The sequence below is a fragment of the Lepisosteus oculatus genome, chromosome 10 (assembly GCF_040954835.1).
Source record: "Lepisosteus oculatus isolate fLepOcu1 chromosome 10, fLepOcu1.hap2, whole genome shotgun sequence".
Taxonomy (NCBI): Eukaryota; Metazoa; Chordata; class Actinopteri; order Semionotiformes; family Lepisosteidae; genus Lepisosteus; species Lepisosteus oculatus.
In genome coordinates this window covers 31,630,507-31,652,540 of record NC_090705.1, presented here as the reverse complement: position 1 = coordinate 31,652,540, position 22,034 = coordinate 31,630,507, and the positions used below count along the sequence as shown (strand labels likewise).

Below are 22,034 nucleotides of genomic sequence, written 5' to 3'. Positions count from 1 at the left end.
CAGAAAGGAAAGGATACAAGTAGGCTAGCTCACCAATGTATTATAATATGGCTAACATATTGGTCTAAAGTTAAAGATAATTTTTGTCTCAGGGCAAATAACATAAGAAACAAGAGGAGACTATCTAGGAGACTATGACCATCTAGTCCACCCGGTACAAAGTTATGACACATATCAATCAATCAATCAGTATCATCCTTTGTCCTATAGTTTAACACATTTTGGGCTTTACAGATGTTTATAGCAGTTAACAATGGGACAGTTTGTTATTTAACTAGTGGTTATTAAATCATGCATTTTCACAGCATACTACAGTACATCTCAGACTAGCATTTATGCAGAGTATATTCTGAGTATAAGGTAAATACTACCAGAATACTAAGTAGGATTTCCTCTTTAGATGTAAAAATCTGTCATCCGTAACATATTACCTAAACCAGATTAAAACATTAGCCTGCTGAGGCACAAAGACATATTAAAATAGAAAAATATTATAATGACAAGCACAAAGCATTGTATTGTACCGACCGCGGGCTTCGGTACGGAATGGAGCAGGCGTAGGACTCAGGGAATGAGGTTGAACAACACATTTAATTTCCAGAACCGGGGAAAGGTACAGACACAGGGAAAGGGGTTATAGCGCTGCACCTGCTGTAGATTAACACAGACACATACACGAAGGGAAGAGACCGTCTCCCTGCCTCCGTCCCACTATATACAGTCCCGTAGTCCCGCCCCAGGCGCTGTTCTCAACCCGCCGTGCGTGCGCATGGCTAATCTCGTAGCATATTATTAATAATTGTTATAGTTTTGAACTATTGGTTATCGATTTTTACACCAAATGCAAACATTTTAACCTAAACGTTTAAACATCAGATCGTACTTTTATGTGTGTGCTGCGTCAGCATTTTGTCCACAGCTAATGTTACTCACTAAGCACCCGCTTATCTCTTTGAAAAGGGCTGAACACCGATTGGCAAAAGGGAGATATATGAACTGCATTGCTGTGAAACACTGGCATTCATGGATTTTTTGTTAAATATTGCGATTTTGTATTCAAAATGAAGCAATATGTTTGCCAAATAACGCAATATCCTTACAAACTCACATTCGTATAACAGATATTTCGAGATACCGAGCTGCTCTGTCGTAATAACATTTTTTTGTCCTTTGTTCCGCTAATACAGTAGCAGAATTTGCATTTTTGGAAAAAGAAAACTAACATGTGAATGAACACGATACCCATGGAAGCCCGTTTCCGCCAGGGAGTAAAACAAACCGCGCTATGGTATCTCGGAATTGCGACTTTGTATCTCAGAATTACGACTTCATATCGCAAATACGACTTTATATCTCACAATTGCGACTTACAAACCTCAGTATTACTTTATATCTCAGAATCTCGCAATTACGACTTTTTATCTCACATTTGCGACTTCGAAATAGCCCACATTTCATTGCCTGTCCTTTCGTTATTGTAATGGATTCGGGTTCTAGGGCACGCCGCTCCCACCCTAGTTCGTGTCTTACCTGGGCTAAAGAAGACCTTCTTCAAAACAATTTTGGTACAATTCCTTTTTTACTTAAAATAGAAAGTCTTCTTTAGCTCAGTTGGCAAGATCTGGGTTCGAGCCCATGCAGTGAGGCACGAAGGTGGGAGCGGCGTGGGCACAAGCCCTAGAACCCGAACCTGTTACAATAACAACAGGACAGACAATGAAATGTGGGGTATTTCGAAGTCGCAATTGTGAGCTTATAAAGTCGTAATTCTGAGATTTAAAAGCGCAATTGCAAGATATCATAGCTCGTTTTTTTTCACTCCCTGGCGGAAACGGGGCTTCCATACGATACATATTGTTGGATATAACAAGCCAGTAGGAAAGTAGCTATTGTGATGTAATGCAGGTGTCATGGCAACAGCCTGGGTGCTCTCTCGCCCGGTGCGCTGCCTTCCTCTCACAACAGAGCCAGCCGGTGCAGCGTTGACTGTTCTCATTGCCATGCTGTCTTAATGTCCCCGTCGCTCCTATGAAATCCTCTTTCGGTGAAAGTAGACCTCAGTTACCTTCAAAATCGTATATTGATATTCTTTATTGTTTACATTTTTTTCTTTAAATATCGCATCTTCTCGTTCTATCCCATTTAAGTACAACAACGGACGAATCGTCTTTGCTGGTGTTAAGAAGATTGTTTTTTCTTTCGGTTTCCAATGCTTGAATCAATAAAAGTAACTGGTACGTACCGAATTTGCGTTATTTCTTAGGAAATAAAACTTGTGATTATTCCAAATAAATAGGGGTGTATTAAAAGTCCGACGAGCTGTAAAACAGTGCATCTACTGTATTTCCTGTAAGTAAAATTAATGTCTGCTTCCTAGAAAAAATTCGAAAGTGCATGGGCTTCTATACAGTATATTAGTTTGTTACAGCGCATCATTTTGACAATTGTTATGGATTTTCTAATATCGTATTAATATGTATTTATTTTGTTGCATTATTGCGGCTTATTTAATTGCATGAATGCAGGATCGTAAGTCTCTGATGACAGAGGCAGCTGTATACTTGATTTTTTTCCAATCACAAAAATGTGTTTTTTAATCTAGCTAGCCTAACCCATGTGCATACCTATTTTTTTCAGTGACAGTATAAATAAGTCCCACCTTATAAAACTTCAGAGGCTCAAGAATTAAAGCCTTTCTAGCCTAACAATGATGCCTCGTGATTATACAGTACAGTATAGCTACTGTATACAGAGGAAGCTGGTAATCAAATATGTGATCAATGTATGCATATACTGTATGTGTATCCTATTTGGATACACATACGATTAAATCTTTACAAAGACTCATCCTAAAGAATAGATGTATATGCAGTATATATTGGTCTTCTTTTTTATTCTTCCTTTGCTATCATAGCTTCTCTTAGCAATCTAAGAGACGTCTGTCACTATATGTTGTTGTCAGCCTCATACGACACATGTATCATTTTATAAGCACAACAGTTTTTACAAACAGGTTATTAACCGCTCAGTGTTTTGCTTAGTATGTTTTATCTCCCACAGTCCAAAGACATACTGGTAGGTTAACTGGTTTCTGGGACAATTGCCCCTGGTTTGAGTGTGTTCATGTCCGTGTCTGTGTGTTTGCCCTAGCATCCTGTCCAGAGTGTATTCTGCCTTGCACCCACTGCTTGCTGATATAGGCTTCAGCTCCCAATGTAGTTTGGACTTGGGGCTTTGAAACATTGTCCTGATGAAAGATACATTTCTGTCCCAGTTTTAATCTGAGCAGGTGTCTGAATACTTTTGCTAGGCACTATGTAAGTTCATAAGAAAGGTTATTTCACGAGGAATGACAGCAGCCGAAAGTTTGGGAGAAATTAGAATCGTTTATTGGGATGTGGAGATTGGGCGTAACCCGCTTGGCTGAGGGCTGACCTCCCGACCGTTAGACGAGGAGGATAGGACCCCCATGTGACCAATTGGGCAGCTGCAAAGGTGGAGAGGAAGTGGAGGAGGGATGCAGAAAACGAACGAGGAAGAGGAGAGGGTGATGTTTGGTATATATGGAGACCGGTTGCTTACGTCAGAATTAGTGGGATTTGCAGCAGCTGTATTGAATGAGCTCGGCTGCCTTCATTCCTCCCGAACTTTCATTAAAAACTCCATAAATAAGAGGAAGCTGTTTGGCCCATATAGCATGTTTGGTTTGCTTATCTGCAGGATTTAATCCAGCCTTCCATTTCTGGAAAGAAACCCAGATATTGACTTTGACAGCACAACAGGGTAGCGTTTTGAGAATCTCACAGAGACCATGAGCATTCCTCTACTTGTTTTTTGGTCTTTCAATTTTTAAATGTTCTTCTTTAGTTTACATTTCTGTCCTCCGGTTCTTGTTTCATGGCTGGTTCTGAAAAAGTCCTTCGTAGTGACTTTGTCAGCGCCTTTGAGATGTTTGAAGGCTGGAATCAGGTCACCTCGTACTGTAGTCAGCACTGTTTGAGACTAAAAAGATTCAGTTAGCTTGACAGAGTGAACTGTTCCTTTGAGACCAAATGTGGCAGCTCTCCGCTGCACTGCAATTCAGAGCAAGAGTATCTTTTTTTTGTAATGTGGTGACCAAAACTGCAAGTGGTATTGTAAACGAGGTTTTACAAGTGCATAGTTCAATTTTTCAGAAGAAGCTTATTCAGACTCAGTGTTACCATATTTATTTTTGCTTTTTGAATTTCCCTTGTGGGTTCTGATCCTCCTATATTCTCCTAATTCGACTAGTTAAATAGATTATTTCTAGAAATTAGAAAGAATAGTGATTCTAATACAAACCCTGGTTCGCTAGCTTCATCACACTGACACAAATACTGTATAAATGTGTATTTACTGTAAATGTGCATGTAAAGTACTGTATACATTTTTATGGCCATATCTGATTCAACAAAGCTTACTTTGTAAATGAGAATGCAAGAGACTCTAATTCAATGTTATGTCAGGCTAAAATATTTCAATATGGAGTTAGTGTCCACCACTTTAAACTTTAAAAAAAAAAACATTTAATCAGATTTGCTGTCAGTCCGCTTTAGAATATGCAGTACGTTCATAATATACCACACCCAGTTCTACATTCACATTAAGTTTATATAAAAATATTCGTTATTGTAATTGCATATTATATTTAGAATATTTCAGTTTGGTTAATTGAACATTGCATTATCTTAATAATTGCTATTGACACTATTGCATTAAGTGCAGGATAGTGAGGACAAATTATGACTATTTCTTATCTAAGATGTATCAAGTAACTTGAGACAATTTAAAAAATGCCTTCAGCTTTCATACAGTTTTGGATCATTTACTTCAAAAAATACATTTGGGATTGGTTTACCACTGGCAACAATGCCCATTCAAAATATGTGTGCTCCTTGTTTTTGACATTGTTAGTCCAGTAATGACAAAATGATCCTACAGATTTTGTTTTCACAAGAAAGTCACAAACAAATGCCTGTGGCATTTAGAGAAAAAAAAAATTAAGTATAACCGCAAAAGAGATTGAATGTCATTATAGATTGGAGAATCAATGCCGCTCTCTAAAGTAAACTTGAAGCAAAACAAGTTTAATGATGCATTTAATTCTTTTACTGCAGTTGTGAGTGGTAGCTAAGGCACTCTTTTAATCCATGCGGAATTGAGCAAAAGAGTAGCAGCCACATTATATTGTAATTGTTGTTTCAAATTCATCATAGTTTCATTTTGGTGCTAATCATTCTGAAAGGACTTTTTGTCCGAATGACAATTTAACATGACCTGTAAAAACCCGTAACCTGGAAGTATTTACACATGATTTGTCTGCATGTCAAAACAATAGTTATAATAATAAATGCCTTAAACTTGACATACCCCAGTTGATACTACATTACAATTAATTCTCCCTGTATTCCCCATATTTCTCTTGTGTTATTGTTACAGAACGGCTTCACTGGCCAGAGCTGGAGCTCTCTAAGAAGTATTTATTAAGTCCTATGGACAAACCCGTTAGTTTGAGTCAAGTGGGCCTTCAGAAACTTTCCTCCAGCATCCTCAAAGATATTTTCACCACTGGAAGCAGCAGTTATAATGTCCTGCTGCAACATGAAGAAGGGAAGAAACGACCAGTACAGCCTTTTTCCACTCGTCATAAAAAGCTGAAGAAGTCTGTGAGATGCTCGTCCACAGTATACAGTAAAGAACAGCACAAGGGCATTGATCCATTGCCACTGGTGGCCCCAGAGTGGTCTGGGGACACCAAGCAGTCTGTGGTCTTTAGGGGAGGCTGTTTCTCCAGCAGCACAAAAATCAATCATGCTATCACTGTCACGGGGAGCTCTATGGGCTTGTCTCCGAGACCCAGGGGCAGGACAAGGAGAATGTGTTTCTCCAGTCTGCCAAAGACAAAACTCCCTCTCCTGCCTAAAGGCTCCATGAGAGATGGGGAGAACACTTTCAGGAAGCTCTGTATCCTGACTGCCATCAAACCTTCGAATGTGGAAAAGGAAAAGGTGAAATTCTTCAACTCAGACTTCACATACAACCCTCAGTTTGAGTACACCAGTCCTGTCCCCCCTCTTGTCTTGGCAAAACATAATAATGCATCTGACAGATTTCTAACACAGGTAGGTGCTTCCTTTGTGTGGGAGTGTTATACAGTAGCTGTACTGTAGCTAATATGTGATGTGTGGTTTGTTTCTTTTTGGAGTCATGTGAAATGGTTTGACCCTTTCTTCTTCCCTGAGTATGTCACCCCCTTAGATTCAAAAATGTCCTCACCACTGTCTGTTTTGCTCTCATTTTGTGACCATAGTGCCAACACAATGTGCTGCAGTCAGTCAAATTTGTATTGAGCGACCAAGGATTGTTAGGCATAACAAGATAACTGCCCCTTTAACACACTGAGTGGGTTATGTAGAATGGAGTTTAGGTTCAATAAGGGTAGCTTATGGAGTAGGATCACCTCACAATACAAGCTGGATTATAAAATAAGAGGACCCTCAGTTTCAAGAGCTGATTTCAAAGCTCATATAAAGCCAATAAAACTTAAAGAAGGTTTAAATGGATATGGATGTTTTTGATTATACTCATTACTGTGAAAAAGGGGTTAAGCTGGAACACAAGTGTGCTAAACAGATATATAAATAGCACTCGGTAAAAGTCCAGTAGGTGAAAGGTTCAGTTATGCCTCACTACCAACACCTGCTTCTGTCATCCTCAACTGTTTTATTAAAATCCATCTATCATAAATCATTCAATTGTAGTGGCCGCTAGCATGTCAGCTACACTATGAAGTTGTTTGGAACTGATTTAAGGCTCCTAATTCCTAATTCATACCAGGAGAGCACAGAGACTGGCTGCAGTCTTAAGGTCTGTCAAGAGAACAGAAGAAATTTAAAGTTTGAATTCAAACCGCTACGGTTGCCTCGAGCTCCCTCACAGCGAGGTGACAGAGGTGTGACCTTCAAATTTGTAATACAAACTATCGAGCCAGAGCTTAAAAAGGGCACCTTTTATATTGGATGTACTACAGGGTATAGTACTTCTTTAAAGACTCTGAGTGAGAACTTGAGCTCTCCCTAATTAGAGTCCTGTCAAACTGCTCTTCACGTACAGTAGCTTTGTCACAGCCAATTTAATACCATTAAATCTTTGTATGCGAGTAAATGTTGATGGTTTTAAGATTTCATAATTCCCCTGAGACAAATAAGAAAATGTACTAGAGTGTTTAATATTTTTCAGTGTAAAGTTGGTTTATTTTTAAAGGAGTGAGAAAAGTATAGATTATTATTATTATTATTATTATTATTATTATTATTATTATTATTTTATTATTATTATTATTATTACTTAAATATTTCTTTGTTATTATATACTAAAATCCAAAGATTGCACGAACAAAAATGATTAATGGAATGCAGGTAAGGAATCATATAAAGGAAAAAAAGTGGAACACGAGACAGCACATGTTCCCTAATCCTATGTCACAGCTGTCAGGTACAAAGATGAGGACAAGGTATACTTGCTGCATCAGAGATCAGCATTGTTATCCTTAAAATACAATTAGTTTCTCTGAACAGGTGGGTAAAAATAGAGGACAGATTGAGTGGCACTGGAAAGTTACATGATGACACACTCCAAACCTTTCTTAAAGGACGTGGAACAAAATACCTGGGCTGATTAAATATTAAGTAATTATTGCCCCCTTACATTAAGAGAGTCATGTGTTTAAAGTAAAAGCTTTTTTTTTCCTGACCAATACAAATTTGTTATTGGTGTAGACATTCCTGTTAAAACAGAGACTTGGAGAAAAAAAGATACTGTACTTATTAATATTAAACTTACTGGCTTACTTTCAAGATACTGCCATCTTTCTTTGTGTGTCTAGGGTGATGTTTCCAGATATAGTTGCCTATTCTTTAAAAAGCCATTGGCTTGAATCACCTTCTTCACTAATTTTCATCTGTCTGTCAGTAAAGAGCTTTGGTACATTATGTTACCAGTACATTTTTTCTAGAAGCTAACTAAGAGGAAAATGTCTGACGCAAACCAATTTTTTAGACTACAGTGTTACACATTTTTGCTTGTTTGCAGAATAGAAAACGTACTCAATCCTTTTTAAGCCACTGAGTATTGGACTGCATAATCATTTAATTACATTCACAGTAAATATAAATCTTCTAGACCCAGGATCCCTGTTGATTAAGATGAAAGTCGTTTGAAACAAATCGTTTGAATACCTTGATTTTAAATGCAAGCTGTTGTCATCAGTTTTTTTATCAGTGCTCAACATGCGAATTGCAAATTACTAGTTTGAAAGCACCTGACAGACATTTTGGAGTGCAAATGAGAAAGAACAGCTGTAGGTTAAATAATGCGATATATACTGATATCTATTTTTTGGTCAGTCTATACAATTCATGTAAGGCAAGGCCCAATGAAGGGAACTAATTTTAGTTTTTCTTTGCATTCCAGAAAAGGAAGGGGTTTAGGCAATGCTATGTTATATATCCTTTGTCACAATGTTGTGTATTGGGCCACAAATGTATTTGTATGCTGACCAAGATGGATAGGTTCCTTTGAAAAGGAATTTCACAGTCAGCTGACAATTTCTTCCGAAAAGAAGAAATGTGATCCTTCGAATTCCAGTCCTTTTTTTATACAGAGGCACTGATCACATGTTTAACATGCAACTCTCTGACTAAAGACTAATAAAGTCATTAACCTTTTAGCCACCTTTTATAACCTTTTTATGCCACTGTCCTGTAAAACATCTCTTTGATTTATTCTGTGAACATTTGAATCAATTATTAATTATAAGGCTTGGCTGAAAATACCGATAGCTTTGTTTAGTTGCCTGCAAAGTTGCACTTGTGTCACCCTTGCTGTCTGGATAAAAATCAACATGATGCCCTTGACAGGAATGAACTCACTGCATATTTAAATTGTGCCAGAATCAGTTCCCGTCAGCACAATTTAATTGTTAATGGCACATCCACGGGTATAGGGAGTGATCCTTCTTAGTGCTGTGTGCATCAAAACCTATTGCATGGAGACTTTACTGAGGCAGCATGAGTAAAGTCACTTGCACTTAGCTAAACTGTTGTGGAACATTCATCAGAAAAAGTACTTCAGGGAGACTACCTGACACTTATTTATCCCATGCTGGCTGTAGCCTTCGTAAAAGGTTAATTTGCTTTGACATCTAGAAAGAAGTCAAAGAAGTGGTAGGTAAACAGCTAGTGTCTGTAGTATAATATCATCAGGATCTACTAGGATTAGTGTCAGTGCATAATGGTGGTCTATGATTTGTTGCTCAAATGATAATTAAATGTAGAAAAAGATGAAAGCAGTTTGAAATGCAGTTTATGCTGTTTGAAGTGTAGCATACCCTGAGCTGTTGAACCTAATTAAATTATTACAGTTGGAATGGTCCCAGAGCTTTTATTTGTCCCATGGGTTATGGTAATTGATGTCATAAATAAGTATTTTGTATGTTTTCTAGCAAACGAATTACAGTAATAATATGCTAAGACACAAATTAAATGGAGCTGGTATATACAGTATGAAAAAAGCATGTTTGTCTTTGCATTTTTCTTTATTACATTAATTAAAGTTGTCTTTTAATCCTCCCTTTTTGAAGAGATTTTTAGAATTGGATTTGGGTAGCAAGTTTTAGGGGTCTTGCTGTTTAGCCACCAATATGCCATTGTCTTTTTAATACATTTAATTTGTTTAAAAATGTATTAATAAATACATTTTCCTGAAGTTTTATTCTAAACTGGGTTGAATCCCAATAAGGCATCTTATGGGCAGAGTGGTGGCTCTGTGGCTAAGGAGCTGTGCCTGCTGCTGGAAGGTTGCTGGCTCAAATCCCACAGCTGGGAGAGGAGAGGAATCCTACTCTGTTGGGCCCCTGAACAAGGTCCTTAACCTCAACTGCTCTAGGGTTGCTGTATAAATGGCTGATCCTGCACTCTGACCCCAAGCTTCTCTCACCTTGTCTGTGTGTCTCCTGGAGAGCAAGCTGGGGTATGTGAAAAGACATTCCTACTGTGAGAAATTGTATAGGGTTAATAAAGTGATCTTATCTTACTGTATGTGGTAATATCACTACATACAGTAGTGTGGAAAAAATAAGAGAACTCTAGTTTCCGGGGTTATTTCTAGGCTCATATAAAACCAATGAAAGCTAAAAAAGGTTTTAAGGTTTGTAGATATACAGTATGTTTTTTTATACACAGAACAGTGCCTAACCAAGAACATGTGTGCTGAACAATTATGGAAATAACACTAGTAAACACTTAGTAAAACTAAGACCAAGCCCGTCTACATTGTATGGGTGACAGGGCCTTCTCCTGTTATGCCCCCAAGCTCTGGAACTCTTTGCCCAAGGATATCAGAGAGTCACCTTCTCTAAACTCCTTCAAATCCAGACTCAAAACCTTCTTCTTCAGAAAAGCCTTTACTTAACTGGTTCCATTCTTCACCCCTCTGCTCTTCTTAGTACCACCTTCCACGGTCTCCTCTATTGTTATTGTTGTATTGTTGTAATTGTAATATTCTTGTATATATCTTTGTATTCTTCCTATTTATTGTTGTATTCTTCTTATTTATTGTTATTGTCATCCTGCAAAGCGCTTTGAGAAGCCACCTTTAAAGGCGCTATATAAAATAAAGTTTATTATTATTATAAATGTTTAAATCAAATAGGTATGTGAAAAGTTAATTTCTGACTTACTGACTCAGACAAAAATTAATTCCTTTAAGTAATGTGTTTTATTTGAGTGAAATTCAAGTTGAATCATTTATAGATTTCCATTTACAAAGGAGTAAAATAATTTGTGATATTCATAATTTTCTCAGATACTATCAATATACATATTCATATTAATACATTTGGTTTAACAGCACTTTATCAACAAAGATGTATCATTAATCATGTAATTGCAGTATCGTTAACTTATCCTGTGCGCTAGTAAAGTTGTTGTGAAGCAATTTAAGTATAGCTTTTTTAACTTCCAACACAAAAAAGCATTTAGTATATACCTGGAGGGTACAGGGCCTGTCAGTGGTGTTCAAATAGTCCAAGAGAATAGAAGAAATTCCCTGCTTGACATCAAACTGCGATGATTCCCATGAGCTCTCTCACAGCGAGATGCCAGAGGTCATGTGACCTTACTAATGTAGAATGTGTCGAACTTTGTAATACAAAGTTCCGTATGGGTGCAAACAAAGAGTACATTTCTTAGGGTTTACAGTAACACTTCCTCAAACCCTCTAAATGAGAATGTGAACTCTATTGAGTGTCATGTCAAACTGCTTTTATTAAAACAGCAACATAATGTAGCCTTCTCACAGCTGGTTTAATACCATAAAAACCATAGTGTGTGGGAAAATGCAAATTGCTTTAATAAATCATAATTTCCATAAGACAAATGAAAAAAAACCATACAAAAGTGTTTCATATTTTCCTAAATGAACATAGTTTACTTTCATAAAATCTGGATTGTTTAATTAATATTGCCCATTTATTGTGTTCTAATGTATGTAGTATTATTTAGAGCACTCTAGAAAATTCTTAAGCAATGCAACTTCAGAGAAATGTTACCTTAAATCATGAAGTTGAATTGAACCGATTGAAATATCTTTCCTAAACTGGGAACAAAACTAAGAAACATTTCCTCAAAGGTATTTGACAGTTACTGCCAGCAAAAACCGCTACTGGATTATGAACAAAGGGTTCTCTCAAAGTCTTGGCTGACTTCCACTTTCTCCATTACCAGGAAATATTTTACCTTGGTAATGTGCACTTTTTCTGAACAGAAGAAAGCCATTTACTGTATTACCAGAGAGTCTTGGAAACTTCCAGCTTCAGGGTCTGCTGAAAGAACACGAGCAGCACAAACTAAAAGTGAAAACCAGAGAAATCAATAACGCTGAAATATTGGTGTCTCTTCAAATTGTAACCCCTTCCATCCTGTGGGAGAAACATAGTCAGAAAAAGAGATTAGACAGAAGAAATTATATAATACTACTAATAATAATAATAATATAGTGTGCTAGGGCATTATTTCAACAATGTAATGTACTAGTAATAATAATAACAACTATAATACATAATAAAATGTCCCTGCCATAACTGAATGCATAGAAGAAAGCACTTATTTTTTTATTAGGTGAATCCCGCTATGATTTACTCATACTGTAGATTGTGTCTTAAGTGTCTAAGGAGACATGTTGTACTACTGCATATCTTGTAGGCAGTGAGGATCATGGAACTGGCCCTGCAGAAGTATGGAAACTATGAAACATTTGAGCAGGTGACTGGTGGCAGCCTTCTTTCGAAGAGCCGGATATGGAACCATGTGAAAAAATACATGGAGAAAGAAGGTTGTATGGGAGAGGTGAGGTACAGTTGTGCTACAGTACTGTGGTAATCTCAGTTATGAAGTACAGACATAAAACATAACTTTTTATTATCTTTGTGGCATATCTTGTCTCACAATAACTAATACTATCTAACATTTAGATATATACTATACTTAATATTTAATTTATAATATGTACTGTATAAAATAATGAACTCATTTAAAGAACATCTGAATGATCTCATCTTTTTGTTTCAGGGGAAAATGTGGAATCGCTTATCAAATCTCTTGTTTAGATTAGATCGCTGTTTTTGTCATTACACCCACTTGCAGCATATTTGCAGTAAATCATTTTCACTGATGGGTTTTTCATCAGACAGTAATTGCATAGTAATGCTTACTGAATCACACTTCACAATAAAACGAAATCTTACGGAGATACTTGTACTTCCAGATTTATTGCAGTCTTAAGGAACAGTCGTCACCGTACCTGTGTATGGTATGCTAGTCTGCAACACTAGAGACACTTCAGTGGAGCTGTGACACTCTCAGTGAGAAAAATAATTTAAAATGTTATTGTAATTTTCAATATACTCACATGCAGTTACCTGCAGCGTAAGAGCATGTTGGCCTGATCAGTTAGTGCATCTGTATACCTAATGTATATGTGTACTATTTTAGAATCAATAAAAGATTTTTAATGTCTGATGTTCCCCAAAGGATCTGTAGTAGGTTACAGTCTTTGCACGTTTTTAAAACTGTAATTTACTGCTTGGAGTACTGCAGAACTGTTAAATGGAGAATGGTTTATTTTTTAATGCTTGTTGCAGCTATAGCAATGCTGGGTATTCTGGAGCTGTTCATATGTGTGCTAGTTTGACTTAAATAATAGTAATTATTTAAGTCTTGGCCGCTGTCATCATCGTTAACCCTTTGAGATCGTTCTTCTTGTATGCATCATTAGATACAGAAGGTAATTGTTTTCTTTGGCAGATTGTGGTTCACTTGACAAATGACCTTCTCTCCAGAGCCTCAATGACAGTAGTCAACGGCCGTCCAACTCTAACCATCAACATCTCCACTGCTCGGGAGCACTGGCTGGAAGGCATGTTAAGGCACGAAATAGGTCTGTAAGTCCTCTTGTGCTGCACGTTTGGCTTTTACTTTGTCTATGTTTAACTAAGACTGAATAAAAACAAGCATCGTGAACAAGAGGAACAAGTAATAGGTTTATTCCATGCTGAAAAAAAGAAGAAAGAGAACACAACGTTTCGGCCGTGGAGCCTTCTTCAGGTGTGAGAGAGACAGGGCAGTAGGCAAAGGTAAAGTAGCGGTAAAGTAGCGGGAGAACAAAGGTTGGTTGCCTACTGCCCTGTCTCTCTCACACCTGAAGAAGGCTCCACGGCCGAAACGTTGTGTTCTCTTTCTTCTTTTTTTCAGCATGGAATAAACCTATTACTTGTTCCTTTGCAACCTACGCATGCTGACGCAGCTACCCACCTGAACTATCGTGAACAAGATTTGATTTCAAAGGAGAATAGCATAAAAAATCAAGTTCAAGTTTATTGGCATTATACTCATATACAGGTATATGCTATAATGAAATGCTGTTTAGCTAGCTCTCAGACGATACGTAGTACAAAAAAACAACAACAACAACAATACAATTGTCTAATAAAAGAAAGAGACAACAGGCAGTGTGCAAAAACAACAACAGGCAGTGTGCAAAACAACAAAAAGGTAACAGGTAATGTGCAGAAACATGCATCAACAGAATGAAAGGATAGAAATTACGGGGAGTGAGCTTTTTGACATGTAAGGTAGAGGTAGATTTCAATGTGTGAGTTTTTGGTAAGAAAGAAGTCACTGTGAGATAAGAAAGAAGGCACTGTGATAATTCAATTCAAGCTTTATTGTCCCCTAGGGGAAATTTGTTTTACGGCACAGTCAACCACAACACAATGACAAATACACACCATCAAAAGGGAAGATAATACAGTAGTGTTACAGGAGAAAAGAAACAAGAGACAAGGTACTGTAGTTACTTTGCATTGTTTAAGAGTGTACTTGCAGTGGGGATGAAAGATTTCCTGACTCTGATGGTTTTACACCTGGGGGCACAGAGGTGTCTCCCAGATGGGAGACGTGTAAATTCACAATGGAAGGGGTGAGACACACACTCTATGATGCTTTTGGTTTTCTTAGTCACCCTCTGTTTGTAAAGGATGCTGATTTGATTATTCCTGATTATTCTGCCACTTATATTCACTAATTTACCCAGCCTGTTACAATTACTGGTACTTATGTTGCCAAACCAACAAGTGCAGCAGGATGTTAAGACACTTTCAATGAAAGATTTGTAGAAAAGTGTAAGAATAGTTTTATCTACCTTAAAGTAGCTGAGTTTTCTAAGAAAGAAGCGTCTCTGTTGACCTTTTTTATAGATAGTGTCACAACATTTGTCCCATTTTAGGTTTTTGTCAATGACCAGTCCCAAGTACTTACAGTCATCTACAATTTCAACAGACTGACCATCAATTATAGTGGGTTGAGGGGGTGTGGTATTTTTCCTTAAATCAATAACCAGTTCCTTTCTTTTTGAAACATTTAACTTTAGGGAGAACGCATTGCACCACTGAGTAAAAGTATTTAGAATGGGCCCATGATGGTATTCTATGTCCTTTAATAAACTGACTGGCTGTGTCATCAGCAAACTTAATGAGATGTCCATCTGTGTGTTTGCTTATGCAATCATTAGTGTACAAAATGTACAGCAGAGGGGACAAGACACAGCCCTGCGGTGATCCAATTGATGTGTAGCAATGTCAGATAAGCACTTCCCCAATTTGACCTGCTGAGACCTGTTAGTTAGGAAGTCTAGCACCCACCTCATCAAGTTACCATTCAGATTGAAGTACTTGGAGAGTTCCTGTGCAAGCAACAGTGGTTGTATTGTGTTGAAAGCAGAGGAGAAGTCAGCAAATAAAATGCAAATAACAAGTATTTAAGGAGAGCTTTGTTTTGCCTCTAGTATAGCATAATAACCTAGATTCCTTTCTCACTAATGTGTCAACTGAAGTAAAACGGTCAGTTTTTGTTTCAATAAAACGTGTCACTTGCTTTGTCTGAATAGTCTCACATTTGAGGCTGTATATACTGTATAAATGCAGTATATGGCACTTGCTTATTTGCTCTCTCTTGTTAGGCACTCATTATTTCCGGGGCATTAATAACAGCCTCCAGCCCTGGTGTAACTGGAGTGGGCGGAAAAGGCACAGCCTGAAGCCCATCAACCCCACAGAGGAGGGCCTGGCCAGCATCCACAGCGTGCTTTTCCGCAAGGACCCCACGCTGTGGAGAGCCGCACTGCTCTACTACACCGTATACCAGGCCAGCTGCATGTCCTTCACTGAGCTCTTCCACTCGGTGGGTCGCTTTGTCAAAGACCCCAATACCCGCTGGGACTATTGCGTACGGGCCAAGAGGGGTCAGACTGACACTGCTGTTCCAGGTAAGAAATCCCAGGCAGAATTCAACTGAAATATCTTCTTACTGTACTGTACTGGAGTGGGTGGCATTGTGATAAGATAAGATCACTTTATTGGCCATATACAATTTCTTCCATTAGGAATTCATCTTTTCATATACCTCAGCTTGCTCTCCATGAGACACACAGACAGGGAGAGAAGCTTGGGGTCAGAGCGCAGGGTCAGCCATTGCACAGCGCCCCTGGAGCAGCTGGGGTTAAGGGCCTTGCTCAGGGGCCCAACAGAGTAGGATTCCTCTGCCGGCCGCAGGATTTGCACCAGCAACCCTCCAGCCACAGGCGCAGATCCTTAGCCACAGTGCCACCGCTCTGCCTATGCAGTGATGCAGTGGTTAGTGTTGTAGTCTCATAGTGCAGGGGACCTGGATTCAAGTCTCAGTGTACTATCTGTGTGGAGTTTGCATGTTCTCTCCAAGTTTGCATGGGTTTCCTCTGTGTGCTCCGGTTTCTTCTTACACAGCAAAGACATACCAGTAGCTGAACTGGCTCCTGGGAAAATCAACCACAGTGCATTTTTGTGTTTCTGACATTCTGCCCCACAATGGCCTGGCGTCCCATCAAGGGTGTGTACCCTGCCTTGCGCCCGATGCTTGCCAGGATAGGCTCTGCAACCCTGAAATTGAAGAAGCAGTTCAAAAAAGGGATGGATGGACTATCATGTGGTCCCAAATTGTACTTCTGGTGGGCACTGCCATGCTGGATTTGGTCTTATTTTGATATTATTTCTTTATTTCTTCCGTTTTCTTTTATTAAACTAGAAACAAAACAGTATAGCATACCTAGTAACACATCTGCAGTTAATTTCAGATAACAGCTATAGACAATTGTACAAATAGAAAATATTCATTTCCTTGTTTTTTTTTATTTCTATTTGACTTTATTTCATTTTTGTCCTGTTAGGTTGTTTCAGTAAGGACCAGGTTTACTTGGATGGTATCCTCAAAATCCTGAGGCACAGAGAAAAAATCAACTTTCCACTCTTGACAGCTCTAGGGAAGGTAAGCATCAACATCATTATTATCGGTTCATTTAGCCAGCAGCCATATCACCCTGCAACTCACAACTGGCAGCCCACTGAAGCTTAGCAGGTGTGAGCCTGGTCAGTACCTGGATGGAAAACCTCCTGGGAAAAACTAAGGTTGCTGCTGGAAGAGGTGTTAGTGGGGCCAACAGCTCACCCTGTGGTCCATGTGGGTCCTAATGCCCCAGTATAGTGATGGGGACACTATACTGTGAACTGGTACCGTCCTTCGGATGAGACATAAAACCCAGGTCCTGACTCTCTGTGGTCATTAAAAATCCCAGGGTGTTTCTCGAAAAGAGTAGGGGTGTAACCCCGGCGTCCTGGCCAAATTTCCCCATCTGTGAATTGGCTTCATCACTCTGTTCTCCTCCCCACTGATAGCTGCTAATGTGTGGTGTGTTCTGGTGTACTATGGCTGCCGTCGCATCATCCAGATGGATGCTGCACATTGGTGGTGGTGGAGGGGAGTCCCCATTACCTGTAAAGCGCTTTGAGTGGAGTGTCCAGAAAAGCTCTATATAAGTGTAAGCAATTATTATTATTATTTAAACTATGAGAGAACGATAGGTTATAACGTTAGGTTTATAACCTTTCTATATAAGAAAACTGATTATGTGGCTGCTGAGGTAACCGGTAAAGGCATTAGGGGTTTAAATGTGACCCAGGTCACTATCTAACTATGACCAGGATTGTTTGAGCAGCAGCGCAAAATTGTAAATTTTCAGGTAGTTAAAGCAACTGCAGTCTGACAATTTGGCAGCAGTGTACAGTAAGTCTTGGAATTTGATATTTATAAGAATTACATCGTATTTTTCCGAGAGTCACATTTTAAGTGTGGACTTTGTGAAAGAATAATTTGCTCAATTACTTCAAAAAAGAAAAAAAAAACATTATACTGACAAAGCTTTAAATGTAGTGAGTGGAGGTCTGTGCAAGAACAAACACCCCCCAAAATGATATTTTTTAATGGCATTGTAAACAATATTTCAGGAGACCTCAACTTGTCCGCTCCCACCTACCCGTTTATAAATATTACACTTCTCGCTGACTCACTTGAGCATTTTGTTTTTGTATTTGGCACTCCCCAGAGACAGGCCGTACCTCCATATTCTGTGGCTCCTCTTTTTCTTCAGTGTAAGTGAACACTTATCCTGAATCTCTGGCAGATTTGAAAGCAAAACCAAAGTGAAAATAAAACAGAAACTTTGCACAAGTGTGCCGGTGGCCGGTGTTGCTGTGCTGACCTCCGTCTTTCCTTATACAGCCGCATCAGTCCTCTCATAACCTTTATAGGAGCCAAGTGCATCTTCATTTCTGATGTCTTTTCTGCAGGTGCACCTTTTGCCAGCCAAGCCTCTCCAGTCCAGCCTCCCTATGCCTTTAAAATAACTTGATTGCCCAACTTGCCAGCTGCCTTCCCTGATGCTGCCAGGCCTTGTTGCTCTCTGCCAGCCGCACAGTTACTCTTTCTTGTGTCAAACTCCTGATTTCCTCCACCCAGATTGTTTCAGCTGTGTGGGTAGTCAAGCCTCAGAGCTTCTTTCCCAGTGCTTCAGATTCCTTGTCAGATACAGTGCCTTGCGAAAGTATTCGGCCCCCTTGAACTTTTCAACCTTTTGCCACATTTCAGGCTTCAAACATAAAGATATAAATTTTTTATTTTATGTGAAGAATCACCAACAAGTGGGACACAATTGTGAAGTGGAACGAAATCTATTGGATTTTTGAAACTTTTTTAACTAATAAAAAAATGAAAAGTGGGGCGTGCAAAATTATTCGGCCCCCTTGCGTTAATACTTTGTAGAGCCACCTTTTGCTGCGATTACAGCTGCAAGTCGCTTGGGGTATGTCTCTATCAGTTTTGCACATCGAGAGACTGAAATTCTTGCCTATTCTTCCTTGCAAAACAGCTGGAGCTCAGTGAGGTTGGATAGAGAGTGTTTGTGAACAGCAGTTTTCAGCTCTTTCCACAGATTCTCGATTGGATTCAGGTCTGGACTTTGACTTGGCCATTCAAACACCTGGATACGTTTATTTGTGAACCATTCCTTTGTAGATTTTGCTGTATGTTTGGGATCATTGTCTTGTTGGAAGATAAATCTCCGTCCCAGTTTCAGGTCTTTTGCAGACTCCAACAGGTTTTCATCCAGAATGGTCCTGTATTTGGCTGCATCCATCTTCCCCTCAATTTTAACCATCTTCCCTGTCCCTGCTGAAGAAAAGCAGGCCCAAACCATGATGCTGCCACCACCATGTTTGACAGTGGGGATGGTGTGTTGAGGGTGATGGGCTGTGTTGCTTTTACGCCAAACATATCGTTTTGCATTGTGGCCAAAAAGTTCGATTTTGGTTTCATCTGACCAGAGCACCTTCTTCCACATGTTTGGGGTGTCTCCCAGGTGGCTTGTGGCAAACTTTAGACGAGACTTTTTATGAATATCTTTGAGAAATGGCTTTCTTCTTGCCACTCTTCCATAAAGGCCAGATTTGTGCAGTGTAAGACTGATTGTTGTCCTATGGACAGACTCTCCCAGACTCTCCCACCTCAGCTGTAGTTCTCTGCAGTTCATCCAGAGTGATCATGGGCCTCTTGGCTGCATCTCTGATCAGTCTTCTCCTTGTCTTCTCCTTGTCTTCTCCTTGTCTTCTCCTTGTCTGAGCTGAAAGTTTAGAGGGACGGCCAGGTCTTGGTAGATTTGCAGTGGTCTGATACTCCTTCCATTTCAAGATGATCGCTTGCACAGTGCTCCTTGGGATGTTTGAAGCTTGGGAAATCTTTTTGTATCCAAATCCGGCTTTAAACTTCTCCACAACAGTATTACGGACCTGCCTGGTGTGTTCCTTGGTCTTCATGATGCTCTCTGCGCTTTCAACAGAACCTTGAGACTATCACAGAGCAGGTGCATTTATACAGAGACTTGATTACACACAGGTGGATTCTATTTATCACCATCAGTCATTTAGGACAACATTGGATCATTCAGAGATCCTCGCTGAACTTCTGGAGCTAGTTTGCTGCACTGAAAGTAAAGGGGCCGAATAATTTTGCACGCCCCACTTTTCATTTTTTTATTAGTTAAAAAAGTTTCAAAAATCCAATAGATTTCGTTCCACTTCACAATTGTGTCCCACTTGTTGGTGATTCTTCACATAAAATAAAAAATTTATATCTTTATGTTTGAAGCCTGAAATGTGGCAAAAGGTTGAAAAGCTCAAGGGGGCCGAATACTTTCGCAAGGCACTGTACATGTTGCCCTTCAGTGGCTCCTCTGCTGTGCTCAAGCTCTGCCCTCTTACCTTAAGCTTTGGCCATCACCCTTCTGTATAAATGGAATCATAGCGCACCTGTTCCTCTGTGCGTTGGAGCCCTCCCAGCCACTGATGCCTTCCTTCCTTGCCCTTGCTTCCTCTGTAACATCTCTGCACCACCATGTTCACCTGGACACCAGCTTCACGGTGAATTAAGGCTATTGCTTGTTGGAGCAATTTCATTTCATGCCTTCTATATTGACTGCTCTGTCTCCCCTCTGCAGCATTCACAGGCTTTAGTGTCTTTAAGAGAAAAGAGTCTGCTACTCCCTGGTCTCATGAAACTTCTCATAAGAGCATAAGAAAGGTGAAACGAGAGGAGGCCATTCAGCAGGTGAGCCAGTCAACGACACGGTTGGGCGGCTTGTTCCAGACCCTCACAACTCTTTCACTGACAAAGTGCCTGCTGTTTTCAGTTTTAAATGCACTTAATGCACCCTGCTTTGCAGTGTCTTTGGGCAGGAGACAGCAAAAGGTGCTCCATTGTGTCAGAATGTGACATGTAAACGAGAGAGGGATCTCCGAGTTACAATTTTGGAACTTGGGGTAAGAGTGTGGCGTGGTTGCTGTTTAAAAGCGATGTGACCTTGTGTTTTCAAAGGTTTCTTATGAGGATGTGGACCGTCTGAAGGATTTGGCCACGATGGACAAAGTTCGGATTCCCCACTTCCTGCAGGATCAGACCCGCTACATGGAGCAACTTAACAAGATCATGGATGCCAACCAGCTCACTGACGAGGAACTGCAGGCTCTAATCTGAATCCCTGCTTCTCCACACCTCCCAGTCTCATCTGTCCAAGAATGAAAGCATTGAAAAGAAACAAGACTATAATTAACTGGTCAGTTCCAACCCTTTTTAGGTGGTTAAACTGAACTTCATGACAAACACTAATACTACAGTGCTTATAAAAACAACAATAATAATAGTAATACAGTTGTGATACAAAATAATTTGTTTTGAACATTTAATGTTTTCTACATATTCTTAGTCTCTGTAGACAAAAAGTAAATTGTTCACTATTCTTCTTTAAGAAGTGTTTGTTACATGAAGGGGATGATAAATTTATCGTTTTGGTCTATTTTCACTTATAAGTGCACCTAACCTACAGCAACAGCCTTGTTCACACATACAGTATCTAATGTCAGCTTCTGAAAAGATCGTTTTACAGTGATTCAATTACATTTTTACACAACGTTTTTTACAGAGCTATAACAAGAATTGTAATTTGACATTTGAAAAATGGTTCATTACCCAAAATAATGTTTAGCAAATACACACATCAAAATGAAGTGCTGTGGTCATTGTTTATACTGAGTAAAACCTACAATCACTGTGAAATGACAGAGTTCTTCAGCTTTTGATCTCCTAAAGTACCAATACTGCTGCTACTCCAACATCTTGTATGGATTCTGTGAAAAGGTTTGCACTTAATATTTTATCTTAATCTTCAAAGTTTAAAGGCAATGAATTGTAATGAGAAATTGTTCTTAAAAGCACAGAGCAAAGTGAATAAAATATAATATAAATACAAGTCTCAGTATGATTGGGTGGAATTGTCTTTCCCAGGCATTTAAAGCCTAATCTACAGTTCTGTTGAACAAATGTTAACATTAGTAGAGGTCTTACACATTACTCCTTTAGTCAGTAAATATCATCAGTAAGTTCTACAGTGTATAGTTTTAATTAAAATGCACATAAAACCTACATCAGGCAGTTTGGTTACATCATTTTAGTTTTTATCAAGACTAATGCTCTCCAGAAACC

General features: G+C 39.1%; 1 protein-coding gene across 1 annotated transcript; it reads left to right on the top strand.

Moving 5' to 3' along the window:
* The first annotated feature begins 1,952 nt into the window (after window positions 1-1,952).
* matcap2 (microtubule associated tyrosine carboxypeptidase 2) lies at window positions 1,953-21,801 on the top strand. The gene is made up of 7 exons (XM_006635775.3): window positions 1,953-2,234; window positions 5,461-6,143; window positions 12,282-12,425; window positions 13,383-13,515; window positions 15,595-15,900; window positions 16,837-16,934; window positions 20,871-21,801. The coding sequence occupies exons 1-7, from the start codon at window positions 2,210-2,212 to the stop codon at window positions 21,027-21,029; spliced, it is 1,548 nt and encodes a 515-aa protein (XP_006635838.2). The 5' UTR covers window positions 1,953-2,209; the 3' UTR covers window positions 21,030-21,801.
* The last annotated feature ends 233 nt before the right edge of the window (window positions 21,802-22,034 follow it).